Source organism: Lates calcarifer, linkage group LG2, assembly GCF_001640805.2.
Source record: "Lates calcarifer isolate ASB-BC8 linkage group LG2, TLL_Latcal_v3, whole genome shotgun sequence".
Taxonomy (NCBI): Eukaryota; Metazoa; Chordata; class Actinopteri; family Centropomidae; genus Lates; species Lates calcarifer.
The window spans coordinates 7,546,003-7,569,472 of NC_066834.1; the positions used below are offsets into that span (position 1 = coordinate 7,546,003).

At 41.9% G+C, this 23,470-nt stretch overlaps 1 protein-coding gene across 3 annotated transcripts in view; it reads right to left on the minus strand.

Annotated features, from left to right (window-relative positions):
- fbn1 (fibrillin 1) overlaps nucleotides 1-23,470 on the minus strand; it is a 58,526-nt gene that overhangs the window by 4,280 nt on the left and 30,776 nt on the right. For all 3 annotated transcript variants that reach the window (XM_018683584.2, XM_051074755.1, XM_018683582.2), the window contains 31 exons: nucleotides 23,002-23,127; nucleotides 22,266-22,391; nucleotides 18,429-18,551; nucleotides 17,575-17,697; nucleotides 17,341-17,466; nucleotides 15,616-15,738; nucleotides 15,260-15,382; nucleotides 14,975-15,142; nucleotides 13,369-13,437; nucleotides 13,153-13,278; nucleotides 11,621-11,743; nucleotides 11,383-11,541; nucleotides 11,213-11,284; nucleotides 11,000-11,125; nucleotides 10,755-10,877; nucleotides 9,712-9,837; nucleotides 9,496-9,612; nucleotides 9,279-9,404; nucleotides 9,066-9,185; nucleotides 8,241-8,366; nucleotides 5,422-5,574; nucleotides 5,226-5,288; nucleotides 5,012-5,131; nucleotides 4,767-4,886; nucleotides 4,555-4,677; nucleotides 3,898-4,029; nucleotides 2,887-3,012; nucleotides 2,052-2,258; nucleotides 1,445-1,570; nucleotides 1,055-1,177; nucleotides 333-449 (listed from right to left, as the gene is read on the minus strand). In XM_018683584.2, coding sequence (XP_018539100.1) covers nucleotides 333-449; nucleotides 1,055-1,177; nucleotides 1,445-1,570; nucleotides 2,052-2,258; nucleotides 2,887-3,012; nucleotides 3,898-4,029; nucleotides 4,555-4,677; nucleotides 4,767-4,886; nucleotides 5,012-5,131; nucleotides 5,226-5,288; nucleotides 5,422-5,574; nucleotides 8,241-8,366; nucleotides 9,066-9,185; nucleotides 9,279-9,404; nucleotides 9,496-9,612; nucleotides 9,712-9,837; nucleotides 10,755-10,877; nucleotides 11,000-11,125; nucleotides 11,213-11,284; nucleotides 11,383-11,541; nucleotides 11,621-11,743; nucleotides 13,153-13,278; nucleotides 13,369-13,437; nucleotides 14,975-15,142; nucleotides 15,260-15,382; nucleotides 15,616-15,738; nucleotides 17,341-17,466; nucleotides 17,575-17,697; nucleotides 18,429-18,551; nucleotides 22,266-22,391; nucleotides 23,002-23,127 — 3,861 coding nt within the window. The remainder of the gene's footprint in view (nucleotides 1-332; nucleotides 450-1,054; nucleotides 1,178-1,444; nucleotides 1,571-2,051; nucleotides 2,259-2,886; nucleotides 3,013-3,897; nucleotides 4,030-4,554; nucleotides 4,678-4,766; nucleotides 4,887-5,011; nucleotides 5,132-5,225; nucleotides 5,289-5,421; nucleotides 5,575-8,240; nucleotides 8,367-9,065; nucleotides 9,186-9,278; nucleotides 9,405-9,495; nucleotides 9,613-9,711; nucleotides 9,838-10,754; nucleotides 10,878-10,999; nucleotides 11,126-11,212; nucleotides 11,285-11,382; nucleotides 11,542-11,620; nucleotides 11,744-13,152; nucleotides 13,279-13,368; nucleotides 13,438-14,974; nucleotides 15,143-15,259; nucleotides 15,383-15,615; nucleotides 15,739-17,340; nucleotides 17,467-17,574; nucleotides 17,698-18,428; nucleotides 18,552-22,265; nucleotides 22,392-23,001; nucleotides 23,128-23,470) is intronic.

Here is a 23,470-nt window from a genome sequence, read left to right on the forward strand (position 1 = left end):
GATCCGCTGCAATGTTCCATAACAAAGCATCGCTAAGCTGCCATGACTACAAACCAGTCCAGCCTAATAAGATCAGTGTGATATCAGCCGGAGTCCATTAACTCTGAATGAGAGTTAGTAAAGGTTAGACAAGAGGGTGCTTCAGGGGTCTTTTATGAGCTGGGCTGGAAGACACTGTAAGAAAAGTTACAGTGTGAAAGAACAAACTGTGTGCACTTTGGGCATGTAGTACATCCCTTTCAGGAGTATACAGATCATTGTATAAAAAAGCATTTCTAATTACAAAACATTTGGTTGTGCTGTATATCTATGATCTGTATGTGTGTATTTACCAATGCAGGCAGTATGATGCTGGGTGAAGCCAGGAGGACATTTGCAGGTGAACCCACCAATGGTGTTAACACATAAGAACTGGCAGTTGTGCTGTTTGGTTGAACACTCATCCAGATCTGAAAAAAAAGACAAGAAGTTGTAGAAAGTAAAACATAAATTTGACAGAAAAGCGAAAACTGTTTAGTAGTTTGTGTGGTGCATTTAAGATACTGTGGTAAGAACTGTGTCAGACCACTGTATTGTATGCATTACTGTATGGGGGCTGCTCTTTTCTGAGTCAAATTCCAGTCCTTCTACAGTCACTGACCTGCAAATGAACTGCAAATGAACCAGACACCGGAAACACAGAGGGGTACTGTAGAGGGGGGAAACTACAGCTATGGTAAATAAAGATGAAAGAGGCCCCACAAACCGAACACCATGAGCACACTTGTTTAGACGTACAAACAAGTCTGGTAAACAGAGACACAGACAGATGCACTGTGTCCGAGGCAACACAGAGCGTCGGGTACACGTTCATGGACAAACGTGTGTATACGCACACACTTTTTCAAACGGAGCGTCTCGGGACAGTGAGCAGAACACTGGCGAAGGGCCCAAACCACTCAGCACTACAGAAGCCCTAACCTGGAAACTAAGTCAAGCAAGAAGAGCCGCTGAACTCATCTGATCCCAGTAGCACAATATTTAGAGGTGGTGTTTTTCTGTGTGTGCGTGTCACCTTTGCAGCTCTTTCCATCTTCTTGTAGGATGTATCCACGAGGGCAGGAACAGAGGTAGCCTCCCTCTGTGTTCTTACAGATGAAGTTACAAGGCTTTGGTGCCTGTATGCACTCATCCACATCTAGAGAGAGAGGGACAGGGTAAGGGTGGGACAGAAAGAGTGAGAGACAGAGAGAAAGAGAGAGGGAGTTTGATCCTGCAGCCAGAAATTCCATAAGGGGAGATGATGAGACAGACAGACTCAGGCTGCATTTTTCAGAGGAGTGTGTGGGCAGTCCACCCACGTAGTTTCAGCTCTTTACTAGACAGCAGGAATGAGAATGGGAGGTAGGCATGGTAGGAAAAGAGTCCATAAAATGTAAGTGCTGGAGGTGAAATTAAGCCTTACCCACACACAGCGTGCTGCTAATATCAGTAGTGTAGCCAGGTTTGCAGGTGCAGCTGTAGGAGCCCAAAGTGTTGATACACTGACCATTCTTGCACAAGTTCCCCATGACACGACACTCATCAATATCTGGACGGAAAAAAAAGAGAGGTTAGCCCCAGACAAATTTTTAGGGAAAAACTGCTCTATTTAGCTGTGCATCAATGCTATGTCAAGTATAAAAGCAAATTAATGCTTTGCAAATGATTTTACAGGCAAACAACAACAGTATGTTAATTTAACACCAACCACTGGTAATTGTTCTAGTTTTCAGGCGCAGGGACCATTCTGATATTATAGTAAATTAATGCAAAGTTTTTCTGAGGGCAAGTCTTAAATCTGTAGCCGTCATGAAAACCAAGAAAGAATTTGAAAATTAATCCAGTTTGCCACTGCAAGTTACTGAAATGAAAAGAAGCCAATGGTTGCCTGTCAGCTTTGAGGAAATAGCTAAAGATGTAAAGTATTTGTGACTTGTGGTTTACGGCTTAGTCATGTAAAACTACCAGTATGGTCATTTTAGTAATAATTTATAATAATTTAAACTCAAGCCTCTTCAGCAGTAAGATACCTCTGCCATCAGTGGTGTACCCAGGTCCCAGAGGACACATCCTCTTATACTGGGTGGTCCCCGGCAAGGGACAGAGCTCACAGTTTGTGCCCCAGCCTCTGCCTCCATCACAGCAGCACTCTGACTTGGTCACCATGTTCCTGTTACTAGAAGTCATCTGACACAGAGTGGTCAGAACCTCAGTGAAACAGAACCCTTCACGGTTATCTGGAGGGTGGGAGAGAGACAGAGAAAGGAACGTAAACGCAAGACAAACAGACAAGAAGATGACAAAAAAAAAAAAAAAAGAGGTGGGCCTCAGGAAAGCAGACCAAACCACCCAGACAGGATGTAAATAGATAACCCACACTGCTCTATCACCTCTGTCTGTGAGGAGTAAGATAGCCATATAACCACAGAGAGACCCTGGAGTTTTTCTCACAGAGTTCAGCACATCACGTCTACCCTGAAGTATATATTTAGATTAGGGAGGAAGGCTTTGAAAGGACTTCCTTTCCCCTATCTTGTCAGTAACAGATACACAGCTTTAATGAGACTGTCATGGAACAGTTAAATTCCCAGACATTAAAATTACTTTTTCACCTTCTTAGCCAAGACTCAATTGAATTAAACATTTCTGTTCCAATATAACAGCCATAAAATCTGTAATTTTAAAAAGAAATCTATGGTGTTATTTCCTATGAGGAAACAAACATGGATAAGTAAAATTAAAGAGGCATTATGGACACAACAGACCCTGATAAAAACTGACACTGAACTCAAATAAGTGAAAGTACAGCACAAGCAAAAAAACACAAACAATTAGAGCAAGATATATTGGTAACAATGTACGTACCAATACATTCAGTCTGTGTGGGGTTAGCGATGAAACCTTGGTCACATCTGCAGCGGTAACTTCCTACTGTGTTCTCACAACGGCCGTTCTTACAGATACCTGGTTTGGCTGTACACTCATTCAAATCTAATACACACACACACACACAAACACACATAAACAGTGTGATGATAAAATGGAAATATTTGTTACATAGGACTTGATGAAATTCTTTAAGTGGAAGTTCAACCAAGTTTTCACACACACAATATTTCACATTCTTGTGGCAGCAAACATGTTAATACACATTTAATTATGTTCAAATCATTTCACAAATCTGTTTGTTTCCCACTTTTCCTATGGCCTCTACCCAAACTACTGTCAGTGTATACTGTTCATATATTTATTTCCCCTATTGTTCATCATGGTATCATTGTCTTTCATTACACCCCAGTGCTGCTCCCTCTCTACATCATCGTCAACATTTAAGACTTGGAGCATTAGGAACACAGCCTATATAAAAGGGCCATCAACTCAACTACAAACACAACTTTATTACTCTTGTCCTATGAATGCCTACATATATAAAGTAATTAATCCTTTTTATCAATGTTGGTTTCCAATTTACCATTTGCAAAGGCAGGATTTTAAAAGGTTAAAACTTCACCAATATGAGTTTTTGACCAAAACCACTGATTGCTAGTATTTTGTGAAAAGATCAAGAGCTTAACGTTTGTTTTTTATGGCAAAAATGTGAAGGATTTTGTGTGTCGCCCATAATTATATTGTTGTGAGTTTCACAAAGTCTCTCATGGCTCAAGTCCATTGTATGACAGTAACAAACATCCACTAGTAACCAGAACAATCAAGGATATGGGGTGTGAACAACTCCTAAAACATAATCAAATCCAGAATACATCACTACAAAGTGGATGAGTAGAAAAAGTTTTATGCAAAGTGAAGCTGAGATTTGATGCCACAAATACAAAGTGATGGTCTATGATTTCACATGTGATAATGTGATAACCTTACCCATGCATCCCTCTCCACCAGGCTGCCGTGTGTATCCAGGGGAACAGATACACATGTATGTGCCAATCAGGTTCTTGCAGGTCATGCCTCTGCTGGCACAGTCATCTATGCCATCTTCACACTCATTCTGATCTGGAGGAAAAACAGCACATTGAGAGGTAAGAGGACGCAGAAGTGTGAAGAAATCTATGCATGTGTTAGACCAGTGATGCAACACAGACACTCATACACACTGCAGCACTTCAGAGTTTAATCCAACCACCCAATCCAACCCTGAGCTCTGTAGTGCTAACAGGCATGTGGCGGGAGAGCTGGTGGTCTGTTTGGAGCTCTAATGTAAACAGTGACGCTATAGACACTGACAAGTTCCTCCTGTCTCAGCGCTTCCCTCCAAATACAACCGTTGCTATGGTGCCCGAGCTATCTGAGAGTGCGGAGGTGTAAATAGTGACTCGGCCGGTTACAGTTTCCAGAGAGTGTTTTAAGTTTGTCCGAGCAGAGAACCCTTGAGGATTTCACAGAGATAGTGTGTTATGTAACTGTGTGGATAGGGCCAGCATGTCTCTGTGAGGAGCTTAGTTTATTTTCTACCAACGCTTTCCAGTAAACGGACCATGACTGAGAAAAGTGTATGAGTGAGTCATTTAGTTGTAGCACCTTTACACATCCTCTTGTCCTCGCGCAGAACGTAGCCCGTGGGACATTTGCACTCGTACGAACCCACCACGTTGACACAGCGGAAGGCGCACAGTAGAGGATTCTGTGCACACTCATTGATGTCTGGAACAGAAGGCAACAAGTTACAGGTGCACTATAAGACCACAGTGGCTGCATGATGGAAGTGAGAGTGCATACATAACGTGACATACCTTCACAGGTCATCATCGGACCAGGCTCAAAGCCGTCATCGCACGCGCACTCAAACCCGCCAATGACATTAGTGCATGTGCCGTTTCCGCAAGGATTGCCAATGTCACACTCATTAGTGTCTGTATTGAAGAAAGTTACATAAACCCCATTAATCACTTTAGTGTTATATTAACATCCACCAGGTGAATAACTCAGTGGAAGTGTGACAGAGACAAAGAGAGGAGGAAGATGAGGATAAACTGACCTTCACATCTGACTCCACTTATGTCCAGGCGGTATCCCATGGGACATTCACAGCGGAAAGAGCCGTCTGTGTTGATGCACTGGCCGTTAATGCAAGGGTCATTGATGCATTCATCAATATCTGCAATTAAAAAACATCAGCACCAAGAGAATTACATTCCACAACATGACAGAGATGCAAAATAGTGAAGATTCAGTGTTAATGACACACATACCTTTCGGGTGGTCATCGTCACCCCGTTGATATCCCTCATTGGGACAGAGAATAAGATATGCATCTGGAACCATGAGATGTGAAGAGTCATACATATTATTAAATAGTATGAATGATTTTGTCCATGAGCTTGCATACCTGAGTATGTGTGTAGTGTGTGTGTGTGTGTGTGTCTATGGCATTGGAAGAGTACATACCCTCTCCTTTGCTGGGGCAGATTTCACAGGGGTCTCCCCAGCCTTGACCTGGCATCCCAGTGCAGCAGCACGCTGCCTTGGAGGTGTTCTGAGGCTTTGGAGCCAGGCAGCGCCCATTATCAAACTTGGTGTAGCAGTAGTTCACACGGTTATCTAAAGGTTAACACACACAGAGAGAGGACAAATGTAGTGACAAATGACAATGATGATTAATGCAGAAGGAGAGTGACAGATGGAAGGAGCAATACCCATCAAATGTCTGATATACTTATTGTTTACTCCATCACTTTTACTTGTCTTAAACAAATAGCTTGACACTTTGGCAGATTCATTTATTCATTTTCTTGCTGAAAGTTACATGAGAAAATTGACATCACTCTAAATGTCTGTCCTTTAAATATGAAGCTAACAGCCAGTTATCTTATTTAAGCATAAAGACTGGAAACAGCTAGCCAAGAACCTGTTCAAAGGTTAAAAAAAAACATAAAAGCTAAAGCTTACTAATTAACACAAAAAACTGACAAAAATGGATCTTGTTTGCTTAGTCTGCTCAAAACAAAAGGTTTTGACACTTCATTGGCACAGAGCACCCTGTAAAAGTGCAACTTGTCAACAAAAGTAAGATCATTTTTGAGGTTAGGCATCTTGATAATCTTCTAAACCAAAGTATTTTTGTCTTTATAGAAGGCAAATTCTGACCCTGTTGGAATCAAAAAGGAAAAAATCTTGATAACTTAATAAAAGTTTGACATAATGGGCATATGATCATTAATTTTTATCATTAAGTTTTTATCACATTTTATTACTGTTTAGCTAGATTACAAGGTTTAAATGAGTAATTGAAGAAAAATTCAGGATTTTTTTTTTATTTCTTATTTTTATTTTTTGCATCTGGGTCTTACGGTCACACTTTTGGCCAGTGTTTCCAGAGGTCAGTGTGATATCTAATTACCACCACCACAGAGGTTTGGATGAGTGTTAAGCAAGTCCAATCTTAACCCAAAAGCCAACATGATGGTCTACACATGATGAATGGTTGAGGTCATGTTTCTGTGGTCAAATAGGACTCCATTGTAAAGCTGTGTCCAGCAGTGTACATGCCCCAACAACCCTGATAATGACAATGAGTATCGTGTTAGAGTGATCTGGGCTATAGATACTGTGAATTAAAACTACAACAATGAGACAAGAGAGACTGGCAAATTATCTCGTCAGTGATCAGTGTTTATCAGCCTCTCTCTCTCTCCCTCTCTCTCTCTGCTTCTGAAGGCTCTTGTTCCTCCCGAACTAGGCAGGCACTTACTTGTAATGAGAAGCATATGTTCGCGCTCTCCTGCTAGCACTGGCCTTCACTGAACTCAACACAAATAAGCTCTCTGACCACCATAGATCACACACACACACACACACACACACACACACACACACACACACACATATGCACGCACACCTGGCTCAGAGGCAAGGATCACATACATGAACACCTGGTGCTGTGAGGGGAATGTCAAAAAGTGTCATGTTACTTTCCTCCATGAAACTGATTTGTCAGCCTTTCCGCAAAAGAGATTTATGGTGCTTTGTGCACAGCTGCTGTGCGAGCGTGTGTGAGTGCACGCACGTGTGTGTCTGCATGTGCATATGTCATTCTTATTTTGTGGTTTGTAGCTGAAATATAAATATTGACAGCAGTCAAATGTTATGCTTTCTTACTATCGTCACCTAAAATGTCAGTGCTGCATAATTTCTTTAAATCAAAGGCAAAATAATTAATTAGATAAATGAGATTTGAAATAAATCACAGCTTGGCCAACAAAAGGTGGTGACACAAATCTGATGGTGGTGACAGATATTTAATGGTCATGATTATGGAAATTTGCAAAACCCCAATGGCATTATAATTTAAAACATATCATTAATGGGGGAGTCCCGGGAGACACATACCATGTACTGTTATCGCAATATGCTGAGTATGATTCCAACTACAATCTGGTGTTGGATGTCATCACCCTCTGTCTCTCCCCCTGTTTCTCTACTATCTACTCTATCAATATGTCTACCTAAAATAACTATTTATAATGTCTTCTCTCTCTATGGATATATAGACGAAATATTCACAGATTGCATCAAAAAAAATTAATTAATAGTAGGAGTGTACATAAACACCCACACATGATTTTCTTCATTGCCTTCATGTCTTTCATCATCTATTTTAATAAAAACAAGTGTTTTCTCAGTGGGACAGGGTTTGTCCTTGTTAAAAAACCTTGACCTCTTTTTCTGCCCATGTTGCTCACTCTCCACCCAGCTCCTCCTGTTTATCCCCCCAAAACCCTTGGTCGAGCACTTCTGACACTGGAGAGAGAAAAAGTGAAATGCAAACTGTAAACTGCCTCACTAAACTGATGATGTCATCACTTCAGTGTTTGGAGGGGGAACTCCCTAACAGAGGACTCAGCGCGCACCCACCCAACCCACAAACACACATATGTACATAAACACACACACACACACACACACACACACACACACACACACACACACACACAAGTGAGGAAATGGAAAAGTGATCTGTTCAGAGCCACCCTTGGCCTTGTTGAGGCAGCAGCAGCAGAACCAGCTGGAACACAGTGTGCTATCATGAAAGAGCAGGAAAAGTCCAACACCACCGACTGCTGCTTAGTCTCCACCAGCACTCAGAGACAGACTATGCACAAGTATTTACACTTTAAACTTGATGCATAGGATAGCTTTATAGCCTCTTCTCCCCTCTTTCTCACACCCACCCACCCGCACACACCCACACACACACATACAATTACCTAAACATCTGAGTCCGGAGGCAGAGACCTGGAAGCCTTCAGGACACAAGCAGGTGAAGCTTCCTTCAGTGTTGGAGCAGGTTCCAAATGTACAGAGCTCAGGTGACTGGGAGCACTCATCAATATCTGACACACAAAGAGCAACAACATTAACCACATGATGAAGTTTACACATTTTCAAATCAGATCCATAAAAACCCATTCTGAATTTCAGAATTCCATCTTACAGTGCTTTATTTACATCTAATTCTACTCTGAGTTACTGCAGGGATGAAGTCATCTCAGCACATCACGGTCTATCCAAATGTGATAAAACAGAATGTAATCCCACTAATGGGTAGTTGGATAAAGTCATATTATCTGAAGCAGCCCCCAGGTCACGTGTTCCCTCATCACAATGACCAGCTGCTGCTGTTACAGATGCTGAGAACTGAGTGCTGTTCCTCTCTACTTCCAGGAACAGAGCACAAGGCAGGAATGTGTTGAAGTCTGCCGAATATCTCTTCATCAGCCCCACTGTATAAACAATCCAAGTGTTCTGGCTTGGACCCACTCCCACATGTGAAAGGGAGAAGACGGGTGTTCTGTAGGAGTGGGGCAGTTGAAGAGAAGGAGGCGATGAAGAAGCAGTTTATTCTCTTCTTGCACACCTTGTTGTTCTAACCTGTGATATGTGCATGTATATATGTGTGTGTGTGTGTGTGTGTGTGTAAGCATGTCTAAGGTGGGATTCACTCCCACCTGCAGATACTGTAATTTATTACTTAAGAAATTCCTGTTTTTATTTGTCATGATGCAGAAAGGACTGACTTTATGCTACTGTACCTTCACAGGTTTCCTCATGGAGATAGTAGCCAGGTGGGCAGATACACCTGTAAGAGCCATCCAGATTCAGACAAGTTCCTGCACCACATGTGCCTGGATGCACTGCACATTCATTGATGTCTGAGGGGGCGGGGAGATACAAAAGGTATACATTGTAAAGCATACATGTTATATTCAGATAGAGATAAAAAATGAAAAGTGGCAGTTCCTTACCTGCACACAGTCTGCCATCTAAAGAGAGCTCATAGCCATCATGGCATATGCAGAGGAAGGTGCCCACCGTGTTCACACACTGCCCATTTCGACACAAGCCTCTCTGCGTTGCACACTCATCGACATCTGACCAACACAAAAACACCACAACATATCACACAAAGGCTATAGCGCTCATGCTTTTTCTCTTTTACATCACATCCACAGATACACGCACCTATGCAGTCACTGTTGTGAGAGTTCTGAAAGCCGGGGTAGCAGAGACAGTTGTACGAGCCCACTGTGTTCTTACAGGTCCCATTGCCGCAGGGTTGTCTCTCACACTCGTCCACATCTGAAACCATCATATAGTTTCTCATCACAGTTTTGCCTCAGATGGTAAACACAGTACACACTTAGCAAAGTAACACTGATGGGAACCAACAAAACTTACCGACACACATTGACTGGTCCCGCGTTGTCTTGAAGCCATTGGGGCAGATGCAGCGATAGCTACCCAGCGTGTCAATGCACTGACCAGGATTGCATATACCAGGGTTCTCAATACATTCATTTCGGTCTGAACAAGGAGGAAAAACAGTTGTTAACGTGTGAAAGAAGAAGTATGCAGTACAGTAGTATACAGTCTCACTGAAATATAAAATAACAGTTATAGCAGCATAACTAGCTAGTCTATTTTTGTATATTGTATATTTTGCATTTTATGCATTTTCATACTAAAATAACACCCGTTTTGACAATTCTGTGACAGCGAGCATACATTCTGACAGCCTTTCATTTCCAGTCCATAATCTTGCTTCTCCCACTGTCATCTGACAAGGCTCACTTGAGACCATGACAGCTAAAGAGAAAACGATTGGGAGTTCTCTCCTTTATTCAGTGAGACCTAACAACTCCTGTCCAAACTAACACCAAAACTCAACTTATCAAACAACAAGTACCTGGTCAAGCATGATCCAGCTATGCAAAACTAAAATTTGGAGACGTCCAAACAACCTTTTATAAAATCTGACAGTAATTTTTCATATTTATTAATAAATAGTGTTAATAGTGTAATTTTTAAATACTTTCAATACATTTCTCATTATGCTTTGCAGCAATGCTTAATCTTTTCAAATAGCTGCTAATCACTGCATGTAATTCACATATGTCAGTTTTCTCTCATTGGCCATGTTTTGTTGTTAGCACTCGTGAAAAGCGGGAAGCAAAACAGGAAGACTCAAAGAAGTCAGCATCATCCTCATGGAAGACAGCAGTTTTTTGGCTGCTTCCCCTAATCTTTTTTCTAATCCTGCTCCATGCTTCCACCAATTCTATAATCTCGCCTAAGGTCATTAGAAGTTAACTAAACTGCTGGTTGAATGAAGAGTGACGGCCAAGCATCAAAAAAATCATGTGCTGTAAAATCTGAGTACTGTTGACACCTTTTACCTCTTCAAATGCCATGCTGTATTTGATAACCACTTACAGCCTCACCTAGACATTGTCCAGTGGGAGTGAAGCGATATCCAGGTTTACACTCGCAGCGGTAGCTTCCTGGCATGTTCAGACAGGCTGCATTCTGCTGGCACACGGGTCCATTCTGACATTCATCAATATCTAACAACAGCAGGGACAGAGGTGTTCAAAGACTCTTTTCCAAAGAGTGCATCAATATAAAAACACTGACCTGATAATTCAAAGCATCGTATATTTTGTCACCACCTTCAACTGAGTCTTACCTTCGCAAATCAGCAGCTTGTCGTTGTAAATGAAACCGATTGGGCACTCACACCTGAAGCTGCCGATCATGTTGATGCAGACTCCGTTCTCACACACTCCTGGGATTTCCCTGCACTCATCAATATCTAGGACGAGAGAGAACGAGGGGACAAGATTAGAGAAAAACAAACATTCCTTTTTGCACATAAACCTTTAAATGGAGGAAATCTTACCAATGACCCGTCCAGTGGTGATGTCAATGTAATATCCTGGTCTCTCACTGCCGCACAGGATTGCAAACTCATCTGATTGGATACAAGACATGAGTTTATAAAAGTTCACTTTTAGTTTCTCATACTTTCTATACATATGTGTACTAGCATAAGTGTGCACGGGACCTCACCAGTGCTGGGCACAGGACACTGTTCACAGGGTTTGTTCCATGCACGGCCGATGTTGTAGGAGCAGCAGCACATCTTTTTGGTCATGTTGAAGGTCAGCTCTCCATCACACGTCCCGTTGTCAGAGTAAAAGTTTCTGTAGCAGTAGCTCTTCCTCATGTCTTTGTATTAGGAGAGAGGGTTAATGCAAAAATGGCACACCATTTAGCACAGTCGTGAGCGTGCAGCATGCAAACTTACCCATGCAGTTGTTTCCTCCATTGACCTGCATGTAGTCCACAGGACAGATGCAGGTGTAGTTCCCAATAGTGTTGTAGCACTGGCCTGGGCCACAGATACCTGGTCGTTCACACTCATTGACATCTGCGCGAAAGAAATTTGTCCATTATGCAGTGTCTGATTTTTTTTTAAATATATCATTTTGGGGCTTTTTTTGCCTTTATTGGACAGGACAGTGGCGAGAGACAGGAAATAGAGAGAAAGAGCAGGGGAATGACATGTAGCGAAGGTCTGGCCGGATCGGGGGTCCGGCACTAAGGCCTATGTGGTACGTGCCCTAACCATTCAGATATCAGGTCATCCCATGCAGTGTCTGATTTATATTCCCTTAGCTGTAGTGCCACACAATTATTTTGCTAATTTAAAACTTGTGTCTTAAAACAGCACCTGTGATCTAAAGGAAGGAAGGACCAAGGAATACATCATGATAAACATTGCCTACATGGAAGAACTGGGAACTACCTATATGCAGAATATTATGATCCACGTCTTGATCTATCTTTCTTGTTTCCTGGCAACCAGTAAATTCAATGGGAACTTTTCAGCTTTCAGCCAAGACACAAATGTAACATGTATTTGCTGCACTGTTTTCCTCTGGGCATATTTCTACACATTGTGTCTTTAGGCAAATGTACATTAACCTCCAATTTTACATAAATCATCTTTTGTGAACATAAATGACAACTACAGCCCGACACAGGGTAGAATTTGCTTTTAATACCTTCTACTCATGTCAATTTCCGTTTTTTGTAATAGCTTTCCTTATTTCTATACTTCAAATTCTTTCTCTACCAACATTACCACCACATAGCAAACACAGTGTTTGTTCCTCCTGACCCAGCTCACAGCTGAACTGCTGAATGACTAGAGACATGGTGGATGTACAGTCCTGGACTTTGCAGAATAGACACTCGCTTTTGTTCTTCTGGCCAACAAACACACGCTAATTAAAATGCCGCCAGCCACATGTCATTGTCTAACTCTTCTCTCCCTCCTCCTTTCTCCTCTCTGTTCCTGTTTCTCTTTTCTAAACACCCTTCTCATTTATCTCTTTTCCCACTCTATCTTTCATTCCCCCGTCTTTCCCTCCCTCCGTCATCGCTGCCCTGTCTACAGGGGACTCAGTGTACTTCCCTGAGGAGAGGGCTGACCACATCAGAGCCTCGCTCCTCTGGACACAGTTAGGCGCTCAGCAGTCTCATCATCGTGACTGAGCTTTGCTGGGTTAGCAACAGACGGGAACTAGAGCAGACACATATTGAGCTAGAATGAGTTGTCTACGGGGACAAAAGGGTCCAATATTTCTTTGTCTTTTTGCTCTCAGTGCCTTTTCCTCTCTCTCCATGTGTCCTCGCTGAACGAAGGCCTCGCCAGCTGGACTCAATTTCCTTCCCACTGAAATGTCCCGAGGCAAGAACTAGAGAGGAATAGGTCACCTGTGTGTTCATGTGTCTGTACTGGACTGCGCAGAAATACAAGTGTGTGTCTAATACCTTCACAGACTCTGGTGTCTGTGTTGAGGGCAAAGCCTCTTGAACATTCACACTGGAAGCTGCCAAAGGTGTTGATGCACTGTCCTCCCTGGCACAAGCCTGGCAACTCCTGACATTCATTGATATCTGCCAGAGAGAGGAGACACTCAGTAATATTGTGGGTGGAGGGGGTGTTATCTGTTTGAGCGTATACATGATAGCATGTTGCTGTCTGACCTTCCAAGATGACAGTGATTGGGTTTGGTCTGAAGCCTTCTCCTCCGGGACACAGCGTCTTGTACTCAGCTGGAACACAGAACACCGCACCAAATCAGATTAAGCAGCAACAATGACACAACACACAAACCACAATCAGTGTTGTTTTCTTGCAGGGTTTGACAGTAATGACTGGCTGATGGTGAGACGCTGAGTTAAGTCACATGCTCAACTGGTCAGGTGCCTGAAAAAAAAAAAAAAAAAAAACGGTTCTGGTCCTCGACCCGTTTCCTGTCGCTCTCTGTTCTTTTTCTGACCAGCCATCTCAGATCTCAAGAGTTATCTACAGAGCCCAGTGGACCGGACATGACTGCAGCTACTCAGAATTACAAAGTGAAAAGAAAAAGGTTTTGTTCTTGTCATAGAAGCAAGCATTTCCTTGAGCTGAAAAGCATGAGTCATTCCCTGTAATGTTTTGAACCATCTGTTGGCAATTTCCAAGCAAGTTGCACAAAGCTGTCTCATCTTTACCAGCAACAACAATTACAGCAAACACATACTCATCGCATGACAAGAGCAGGCAGCATGTAGCCTGTATGTTGGCAGAGCAGCTAACTCACACTTTATCGGGGCCTAATCTATTTTTTGGTGTTACAGGCAACAGGTGCCAAATGACTGACTGATTTACTCTTTCCATGTGGTAGAAAACAACTAATAAATGGATTTGAAAGGGTTGTTGATCAGACACGCTGTTGATAAGACTCTTACATTACTTTGTAAGATAGTGACATTCCAAACTAACTTTTCAAAACTGGTTCCTTGTTCACGCAACTTTAAGGGGGTTATCTTTAAGTTTTCTCTGCTTCCGAACATGGTTTCTTGCCAGGAGCTGGTGGTGGTGATGATCACCTCGTCACAACTGTTCATAATATTTCCTCTGAGCAGCACTACTTCTTCAAGGCAGTCTGGTTGGTTGCTATTAGAAGGTGACAGGTTGGCTAGGCCGGGGCTATCTGGTAAGTATCCTAACTTCAGTAGAAGAAAAGAAGTGAAAAAAACTAGACGCAAAACATTGGCCATGCTTTCCACCACCACAGCTCTTGGCGAGTAAGAAATGTTTGAGTTTGATGTGAACCAACATTTCCTCTAAACTGTTAAGTAAACAGTGATTAGTGCTAACACTGACTCTACTACTAGAATTTTTAACTTATTCAGTGATGGAAGACTGTGTCAAAACTTCAGATCAGTTATGGACTGGTGGAAATAAATTCTCATGTCTTATCGTGCAACTGAGCAAATCAGGTGTGCAGCTGCCAAAAGCCGAACAGATGATGAACTATCTATACACATTACATACGTATTAACAAATTCAGTGCAGTGATGAAAATATCAATAGCCAGTAAACACAGTTCTAAATTTACTGTGTGTTGAGTCTGGTGGGCCATACATTAACAATAATCATCAGCTGTAGAATTTCACTATGGCTGCCAGCCAGGAGGTGTCACCTCAGAACCCTCTATTTCGCTGCGTATGTCTAGCTAAAGGCCACAAACATTGCTATTGAGCTGAAACATCAAAATAAAGCTAAGTGCAAAGAGAGAGTCTTAGTAATGATGTGATGACTTACTTGTGTTGACAGAGGGGCATGATTCACATGGATTTCCCCAGCCTTGGCCGAGGGAGCAACAGCAGGATGCCTTTGAAACCCCAACTCCGATCTCATTGGAGCAGACCAGGCTCTCAGATGCATCTCCTCGGGAACGAACATCCAGGAAGCAGCTTCCAGAGCGAGTATCTGTTTACATATACACACACACACACACGTGTGTCTAGGTATACAGGTGTGTCTGGCCTTTTGCTAAGATCTAACGTCAACAATGTGCAGTGCGAACTTGTTGTTGTTGAGTCTCACCTACACAGCCCACCCGAGTGGGGTTGAGTTCAAAGTCTGCCGGGCAGTTACAGTGGTAACTTCCAGGGATGTTGACACACATTCCATTAATACAAATGGTTGGGTCAGCGCATTCATTGACATCTGAGAAATTAAGACAAAGCAGCAGTCAATAAAATGTCTTCGTGTCTTCAAAATATATTTGAGTTTTTTTATTTCTTGTCAGTGATGAGTGGGGGCAGTGACTTTTTCTCTGTATCTCAGGGTATATGAGGGCTTCTCATCTCTTCACTGCTTTTACACTCTTTCAAGTTTCTTCTGTTCATTGGGGTATAAAGGAAGGATCATTGGGCAGGCAGCTGGTTGACTTGTCTTACCTGTGCAGTTGCCTCCACTCCTGTCCAGCTCATAACCAATGTTACATTCACATCTAAAAAGTCCTGGCATATTCAGGCAGCGTCCATTGACACAGATGTCAGAAAAGGTACATTCGTCTATGTCTGTAAAAAGATGAAGGGAGAAAGGAGGAGAGAGGGGGAGGGAGAGAGGGAGGGAGAGAGAGAGAGAGAGAGGAGCCCAGCTGTGAGGGATTAGTGGATCATGGGATCATGGTGGAAAATTGGCAGCCAGCAATAGGAAGTGAAGGCCGCTCACCTCTGCTAAAGAATGACAGTTCTGGGGCAAAAAAATGCCCAGACATATCCAGACAGACACACACACATACACAATCAGAGCAGCAGCCAAGGTTATGAAATTGTGCTCTTCCACATCATTAGACTCTGCACAAGTCATTATTGTCCAGTCCTGCCTGAGCTGAGAAAGGGAGGACTGGACAGGTTATTTCAGGATGTTTGACACATCAGCACAACGAGGTCAGTCTGCTCATTCAATTGAGTCCAGCAATGCCTTATCACTGGAAGCATGAATCATGCTTGTCTGCTACCAGTCATAAATATGTTCATATGTCAACTCTACAGTAGCACAGCTCTGGGTTCATACAAGATCACTCTTCAGTGATTCAAGTCTACATGCAATCTTACGTCACCTTAATATTTAATTCTATTTATGTAAATGAAACACCAAAAAAAATCCAGAAAAAGATCTGCTGTTTATAGGACACCTAGAAAAGGCAAACCAGTGTGGCATGTAAGCAAATCATCAAGGGATATATCTCAAAGGTGCATACAGTTGTGTCTTAAATAAGAATCTCAACAGAATAAGAGACTGTACACATATCATTTCAGCCAATAGGATGTCAGGAATTGGCCAAAGATTCAGGAACAATAAATGTCAATGCAACGATTGCAATGTTTCTATTGAGTTACAGTCCATCCTTTCCTCTGCATCAGGAAAACTCAGTTACCAGATTTATCACTCTTAACTATACAACCTGGACACTAGCAAAAGAAAATTATGCTGAATTAAGATTGCAAGTTAACGTTAGCCAAGTGGTTATTGGATTCATACACTATTCATACACTACGTTAACATGAGTGAAAATAAGTGGGGACACAGTAAGAAACGACTTTATGTAAAGAGCTAAATAAATCTTTACATACAATCTATGGTTAGGACAGAGGCAGAATTTGTCTGTTAATTTGACTGTCTCATGAAAAGAAAAATCATTTGACTGACTAACTGATGTGGTAATTCTAACTTCACGTGTTAACATCTGTCATAGACTAAAATTCATTATTCACACACATATATATATATATATATATTGTTGGCTACAATTTCTCATAACAAAAAGTGATGTTGAAATTAAAAAAAAAAAAACAACAAATCAATCAAACCAAATATGAAAAGGGAACAATTGAATGATCCGCTGCTGTTGTCGGTTCTTGCAGTGTTCTCACAACTAAAACCACTTAGATTCTAACCATATTGTGTACTTCCCATGTCCAAAATACTACCTCACGAGTTCCACTTGAAAGAAGCATCTGTTCGGATCGGTTGTTTCTCCAAACAGGAAAACAAACAACCATTCACCAGAGCAACACCAGACCTTTTTGAATCACTCAACGTAATTTAGGATGTGGGCACCATTTCAGAGGTCTGGAACCAGGATAGTCAGGAGTAGCAGTGTCGTATTGGCTTACCCTCGCAGGCTTTGCCATCAGGAGTAGGGAAGAAACCCATGTCACATTCACAGCGGAAGCCTCCTGGCAGGTTCAAACAGTGGCCACTCTCACACAGGTTGCTGTTCTCTGCACACTCATCGCTGTCTGTTGTGGTGATCACACACAGAAACACAAGCCGTAAACACACCATGCATTCATGCATATTTTAAAAAAGCAACAGTGTGGTTTAGCACATGGGTTTGTATGTGTGACCTGAGCAGTAGAATCCATCTCCAGAGAATCCATCCTTGCACACACAGCGATATGAGCCCATGGTGTTGAGACAGTCAGCATTGTTGTTGCACATGTGTGTCCCATTGGAGCACTCATCCAGGTCTGAAACACAACAAAAAAAATAATTTATGCAGGTGGAAACTGCTTCAAAGGATAAGGCTGGTTATATTCCATGTTTTTCATACTCCTAACAAAACCCATGAAACGACCAAAACCAAACGCAGCAGGCCATCTCTAAAAACTTTGTAACTACTCTACCATAGCTGTGGCTCGGATATATAATCAATCATTCCAAATAAAGACATAAATCTTAACTGGCACAGAAATATTTCATTTAAAAAAAGGCAAAGTAATTTTCTAAAAAATCTGGGCAGAGTAGTTTTAAACAAAAGTTACTCAGGCAGGAGTAAACAGTGCATTTGTTGGGGGTTTCTTTTAAACTATGGATTAATACACAAGTATTACAGCACCAGGACAGTGAAGGTAGTACTGACTCAAAATTAACTTAATTGCCTGCAGTGTAGGACCATGTCAGTCAGTGTAATGATGTTTATTTATTATTTTACTAGTTTTTGGACAACAATGTTTCTATGGTACAAAGGAATAACATAAGCTACTGTATACAACACTTTGGATTGTCTATTTTCAGATTTTTACCATTTTGTCTGGGTGTTGAATCACAGACTTTCATTTAATAAGATTTTTTCACCTCATCTTTCTTGGCTATTACAGAAATTTTAATTCCTCCAATTTTGATGCATCATAATATCATGTCATATATACTGCAGATTATATATACTCTCTCAATGGATCTATTAAGTGGCTGCATTTACCTGTGCATTTGAGGCCATTGCCAATCCACCCTGGAGCGCAGTTGCACTTGAAGCTGCCGGCTGTGTTGGTGCAGGTAGCATGTCTGTCGCAGTTATGAGCTCCGATCTCACACTCATTGATATCTGACAAAGAGGAGACAAACAAGAAAAATAGACACTGCTCTGATGGTCTGGTGATTTGGGTCTACATTCTCTCCAGTGGGGTTCTTGGCACTGAGGAGCGAGTTGATGCTTGGTTTGAATTGTATAAAAGGCGGCGGCAGGAGATGACAGAACTAAGTCTTTCTGGCTCACTGTCTTCATCCACAAAGAGCTGTATGAAGGCACAGAGACATTCTCATGATCTCGGATACTAACAGCCTTCCTGCAAAGGTTTAATGAGCAGACCCAGACTGCGGATTTTCATTGTGAAAGTGTGTCCAGAGAGCTATAAAAAAGGCCAAGAGGGAGAGTGATATCCTAATGCTGAGGCCTTGTTCTGTCTGCTCTGTCTGAACGAGTATTTGTGAGGTTATTTTAGGCAAAGATTTCCCTCTTCACCCACAGACCCACAGACACTGCACCTCTCACATGAGGCTTTTGTAACAGCACATTACAGACCTTCTCTTAATGCTCATGTTTTGTTTTCTTGCCACCCCAGCTGTCAAGCGTGGAAATTCAATCTTTCCCAAATATAATTTCTATAAAAATGTGATGTGGTAATGTGCCAGGTCTACAAATAAACATTCCTTTACTGCAAAACCAAGATAATTATATCTAACCTCTGCCAATGTATGAAATATTGAGGGTACTTAGTAGATAATGTGGTTATAAAATACCTCTCTATATGTGCAAACCTATTGTATGTGGCCCTGGATTCTAATAAATGGACAACAACAATTAATGGAAACAATTAAATTGGCTGCTAATAAAATCTGCCCTGCCCATAAAGCTGTTTACATCCTGCAGGGTGTAACCAATAAGGATCTCCATGAAGCAGCTGGTGGTGATAAGACACAGTGAATGTGCCTGTGGCTCTGCAGCTCTGCAGCTCCTTCAGTGGTTCCGACATGATCAACTACATGGCACAATGGAAAAAGGCTGCATGGAGCTACAACAATGATGGCTGCTAATGTGAGCCAAAACAACCCTGCGAAACCTTGACCAATACAATACCTGGCTCCACGCCTGAGGTGTGACTGCTACAGCTTTGAGAGAAAGATTGTGCAAGTGTGTGAACGTGTGTGTGTCGCTGTACATCAAGGGAAGCCATGCTATGAACTTGATCAAGATGTTAGGACTTATCAGCCAATGAGACACACTCCTCTCTGTGTGTCTGTCTTTGTGAGGGTAGTAATTCAAAACACTGTCAATTAGAGATTAACGCTGCTGGTTTACAGTCTTCCTGAGGAGAGGGTACGGTATATTTACACTACATTTGATGATGGGGTTAATATGAGGGCTGGGAGCGAACAAATCTCCCCGGATTACAGACGGAATTAAAGATCATTTCCCCCGAGCCTTTGATGACAGAGAGAGCACAACAAACACACACACATTCTGATGTGGAAATGTAAAATGCAAACAGGGGTTGTTGCATGCGAGAAATGTGTCAGCGGTCACAGCTGGTGTCAAAGAAGAGGTTTGATTTAACTAGACTAATGCTTGACAGATGAAGGGCTTTTTCAAAAAGGAGAGCAGAGAATTATACATCTGCCGTGAGAAGAGGGGGACATGTCTAGCCATCTCCAAGTTTGTCTGTTTATCTTTTTACTTTCAGTTTAACTGACAAAATACCTTCTTGTATGGCAGCCTTTCTGAAAACCTGGCCTTGCAGTAACAGGTATAGATTCTTTTCAATTAAATTGTCTCACTTCTCTACATTTAAAGGCTCCCCTCTTTAATTATTTGGGTTATCTCTGACACGCTGGAAGCCTTTTTCCACTGTTTTTGTGAATAGCTTTCTGTGTGCTGTCATCTTTCCTCTGTGTTTGTTTTGACATAAGCAGAATTATGAAACTATGTGTCTTTTGATGAAGAATAACATCTGTGGCCACAAGTGATAATAACTGGATAATGGTAAATATTAAAAGTTACACAAGAGACGAGTCATAAAGTTAGTAAGCTGACTCAGTAATGTCAGTTACACAACAATATCAATCTAAGGTTTGCTAATATTAGCTACCATAAGCTACTGGTCATAACAGACCAGGCAGAATGAATTAAAGTGAGAATATATGTCAATTAGGAGACAATGGTAAATATTAAAGTGTAGTGTGACAGTGGCTCAAGTTGAGAAGAGTCATTAAGCTAGCAAACTGATTCAGTAATGACAGTGACACCAGAATATCATTAAACATTAGCCACCATAAGCTACTAGACCAAGTAAGACTGTAGTAGCAAAATGGGTGTGCTTCAACTTCTAATTTCTACGAGGATTACTGCGTCATTTCTTGTTTTTAAAGTCCAGTTGTCTTGCTTTAACTTATATCATTTGACTGTCCGATCATTTAGCAAAAAGATTAATTCAACTCGCTTAACCCCTCACCCTGATCCTCTCCTTAAATCTCAGAGCCCTGTAAAGTCCACCAGTACATCTCCACCCAGTCCTAACTTTCCAATGTACACAAGGAAACAAAAGCACTAAAGTCTATGTATAAATACTCACTCCCTGCCCCTGAGTTCTCAATGTTGTGGAATAAAAAATTCTTGTGGGAGCTTCATCAACAGCTGGATCAGATCTGGGCTTGAGAGCACCACTCACTCATTAACACTCACATACACATGCGAGGGGATTTAGTCCACACATACCAACGTGGTCACATAAGGCGTTTCCACAATGACAGCCGATTTCTTATGCATTTTTTTCGTCTGAATATACTGGATGGGAATCGTTTCCAAAAAGAGTAGCAGGTTTTGTTCACTTGTCTACGTATAACAAGACATCCTGCATGCCTGAGAGGAATTAGCGTCTTGATTCCCTGGTATTCTGGGGCTGAAACTCCAAACCTGTGAATCAGAACCGGCTGCTTTACTGCAACTCCAGGTTTCTCAAAACAAGGAAAATACTGTATGGACATTTTAATGGGATTAGAATGAGCAAGTGTGTGTGTGAGTGTGTGAGTGGGAGGGGGGTTTTGAATCACACTTCAGACAAGCCTGTTTATTTGCGTCTGAAGGAAGACGTGCTGCTGCTGACTATGTGTCTGAATCATTTCGATCGCGGAGACGAGGCCAGATAAGATCACTGCCTAAACTCTTAACTAGCCCTTAATTCCAAATTTTTTAAGTGGCCTTATAAATCAGATGAGAAGTGAGTCCAAACTAGAAAAGGACTCTGCCGGCCGGATGGACTTTGTATTTATGTGTTCTGGAGCCGTTACAGGTGATTACGTGCCGCAGAGCTCTTCCAACCATCACGTAATGTTTAACTGACCTTAATGAAAGAGCAACAAAGGAATAAACAAAGGTGCAATGTGATGCATACATCTGACTGAAGATCGTGATCTCATTGCCCCTGCTGCTGTTGCTGCTGCTGCACGTGTGTGTTAACATATGTGCATTTGTGAGCATGTTTCTCATCAAGTCAGACAGGAGCTCTTGAATGAGGGTGAGTAATGTCAGAGCTGCTTCTGGTTAGTTAGACATTCTCCTTGCATCCTCTCATTTCTCACCTCCCTCCTCAGTTTGCATTCACTGCGTCTGACAAAACCACACACAACACACCTCTCCTTCACCACTTAATCGGCAGCCACTCTCCACTGACTCACCATCCTTTCACTTCTGTCTACGTTCCTCCACTGGCAGGACATTCTGTTGTAGGTAGGGAATGCTCATGTGGGTGTTTGTGTCGCTCACCTGTGCAGCCTGTGGTCCCCTTGCGCACAGAGTATCCCAGGTCGCAGTGGCAGATGAAGGATCCCTTAGTGTTCTCACAGTTCCCGCTCAGACAGATGTTTGGGTTCAACTCACACTCATCAACATCTAGACACAAAGGGAGGAAACAGTGAAAACAGAGAAGGAGCAAGAATGTTAATGTGCTAAACACAACTACACTGAATGGAAGGTTCTGACAATGAATAAAACAGAATTAGCTCATTTGTTGATTCGGCCTGACAAACAGGTTTTACTAAGCCGTGATATATTAAGGTGACTCACAAAAGAATTACATCATGGGCTATATTGAGGTTTTAAAACATGTTTACTTTTAATAAATACAGCAATAAGAAAGCAAATGTTTCTGCAGACCCATTCAGAAGTCCTTACATCACTGATGTCAGGTTTGTGTTTTCACACTCAGTGGAACCAGACAGCTAAATGTCACGCTTTCCTCCCCGCTCTAGCAAACTAACACAATGTTCACTGTCTTATAAATCAAAAACAACAACATTACTCTCAGTTCGCTCACACACAGACTCACAGATCTGAGTCATTAAGTGCTCTGCTCATGACTCATATCTTGGATAACCTTTAAGATGATCATTACGTTGTTTCAGTAAATCTCTGAGAAACCCCTGGATTTAATAAGCACAGTGCCACAGAGAGTATGACTGCTGGAGTGTTTTATTTTGGGCATAAAATCTGCATCCGTTACCCAGGCATGTCTTCATATCCTCAGATGACATGAAGCCGTCAAAGCATAGGCACTGGTACGTCCCTGGGGTGTTGGTACACTGGCCTCCATCGCAGATGTCTGGGCTCTCCTCACACTCATCAATGTCTGAAGATTGAACACAGAGGGGGCAGAGAGGCTAATTAAAAATGGGAGCAGACAGGAAAAACTGTTAAAACTGTTAAACTTAATAATCCAGGGTTATTTTGAGGTATTACTTACCGTCTACGAACACATCAAGATACACCAATACATATGAAAAACCTGCTGTACATTTACTTTTTCACTCATAAATCACCAAGTTCAATTCAGGACAGAACTTGCAAGATAAACTGAACATTATGCTGAGCAATGGCACAGCAGTTCTTCTTCTTTTTTCTTCACAAATTACCCTTGATCTCTGTCTATATATCTGTCTCTGTTAATTAAAGGAATAAGAGTCACAGGAGTC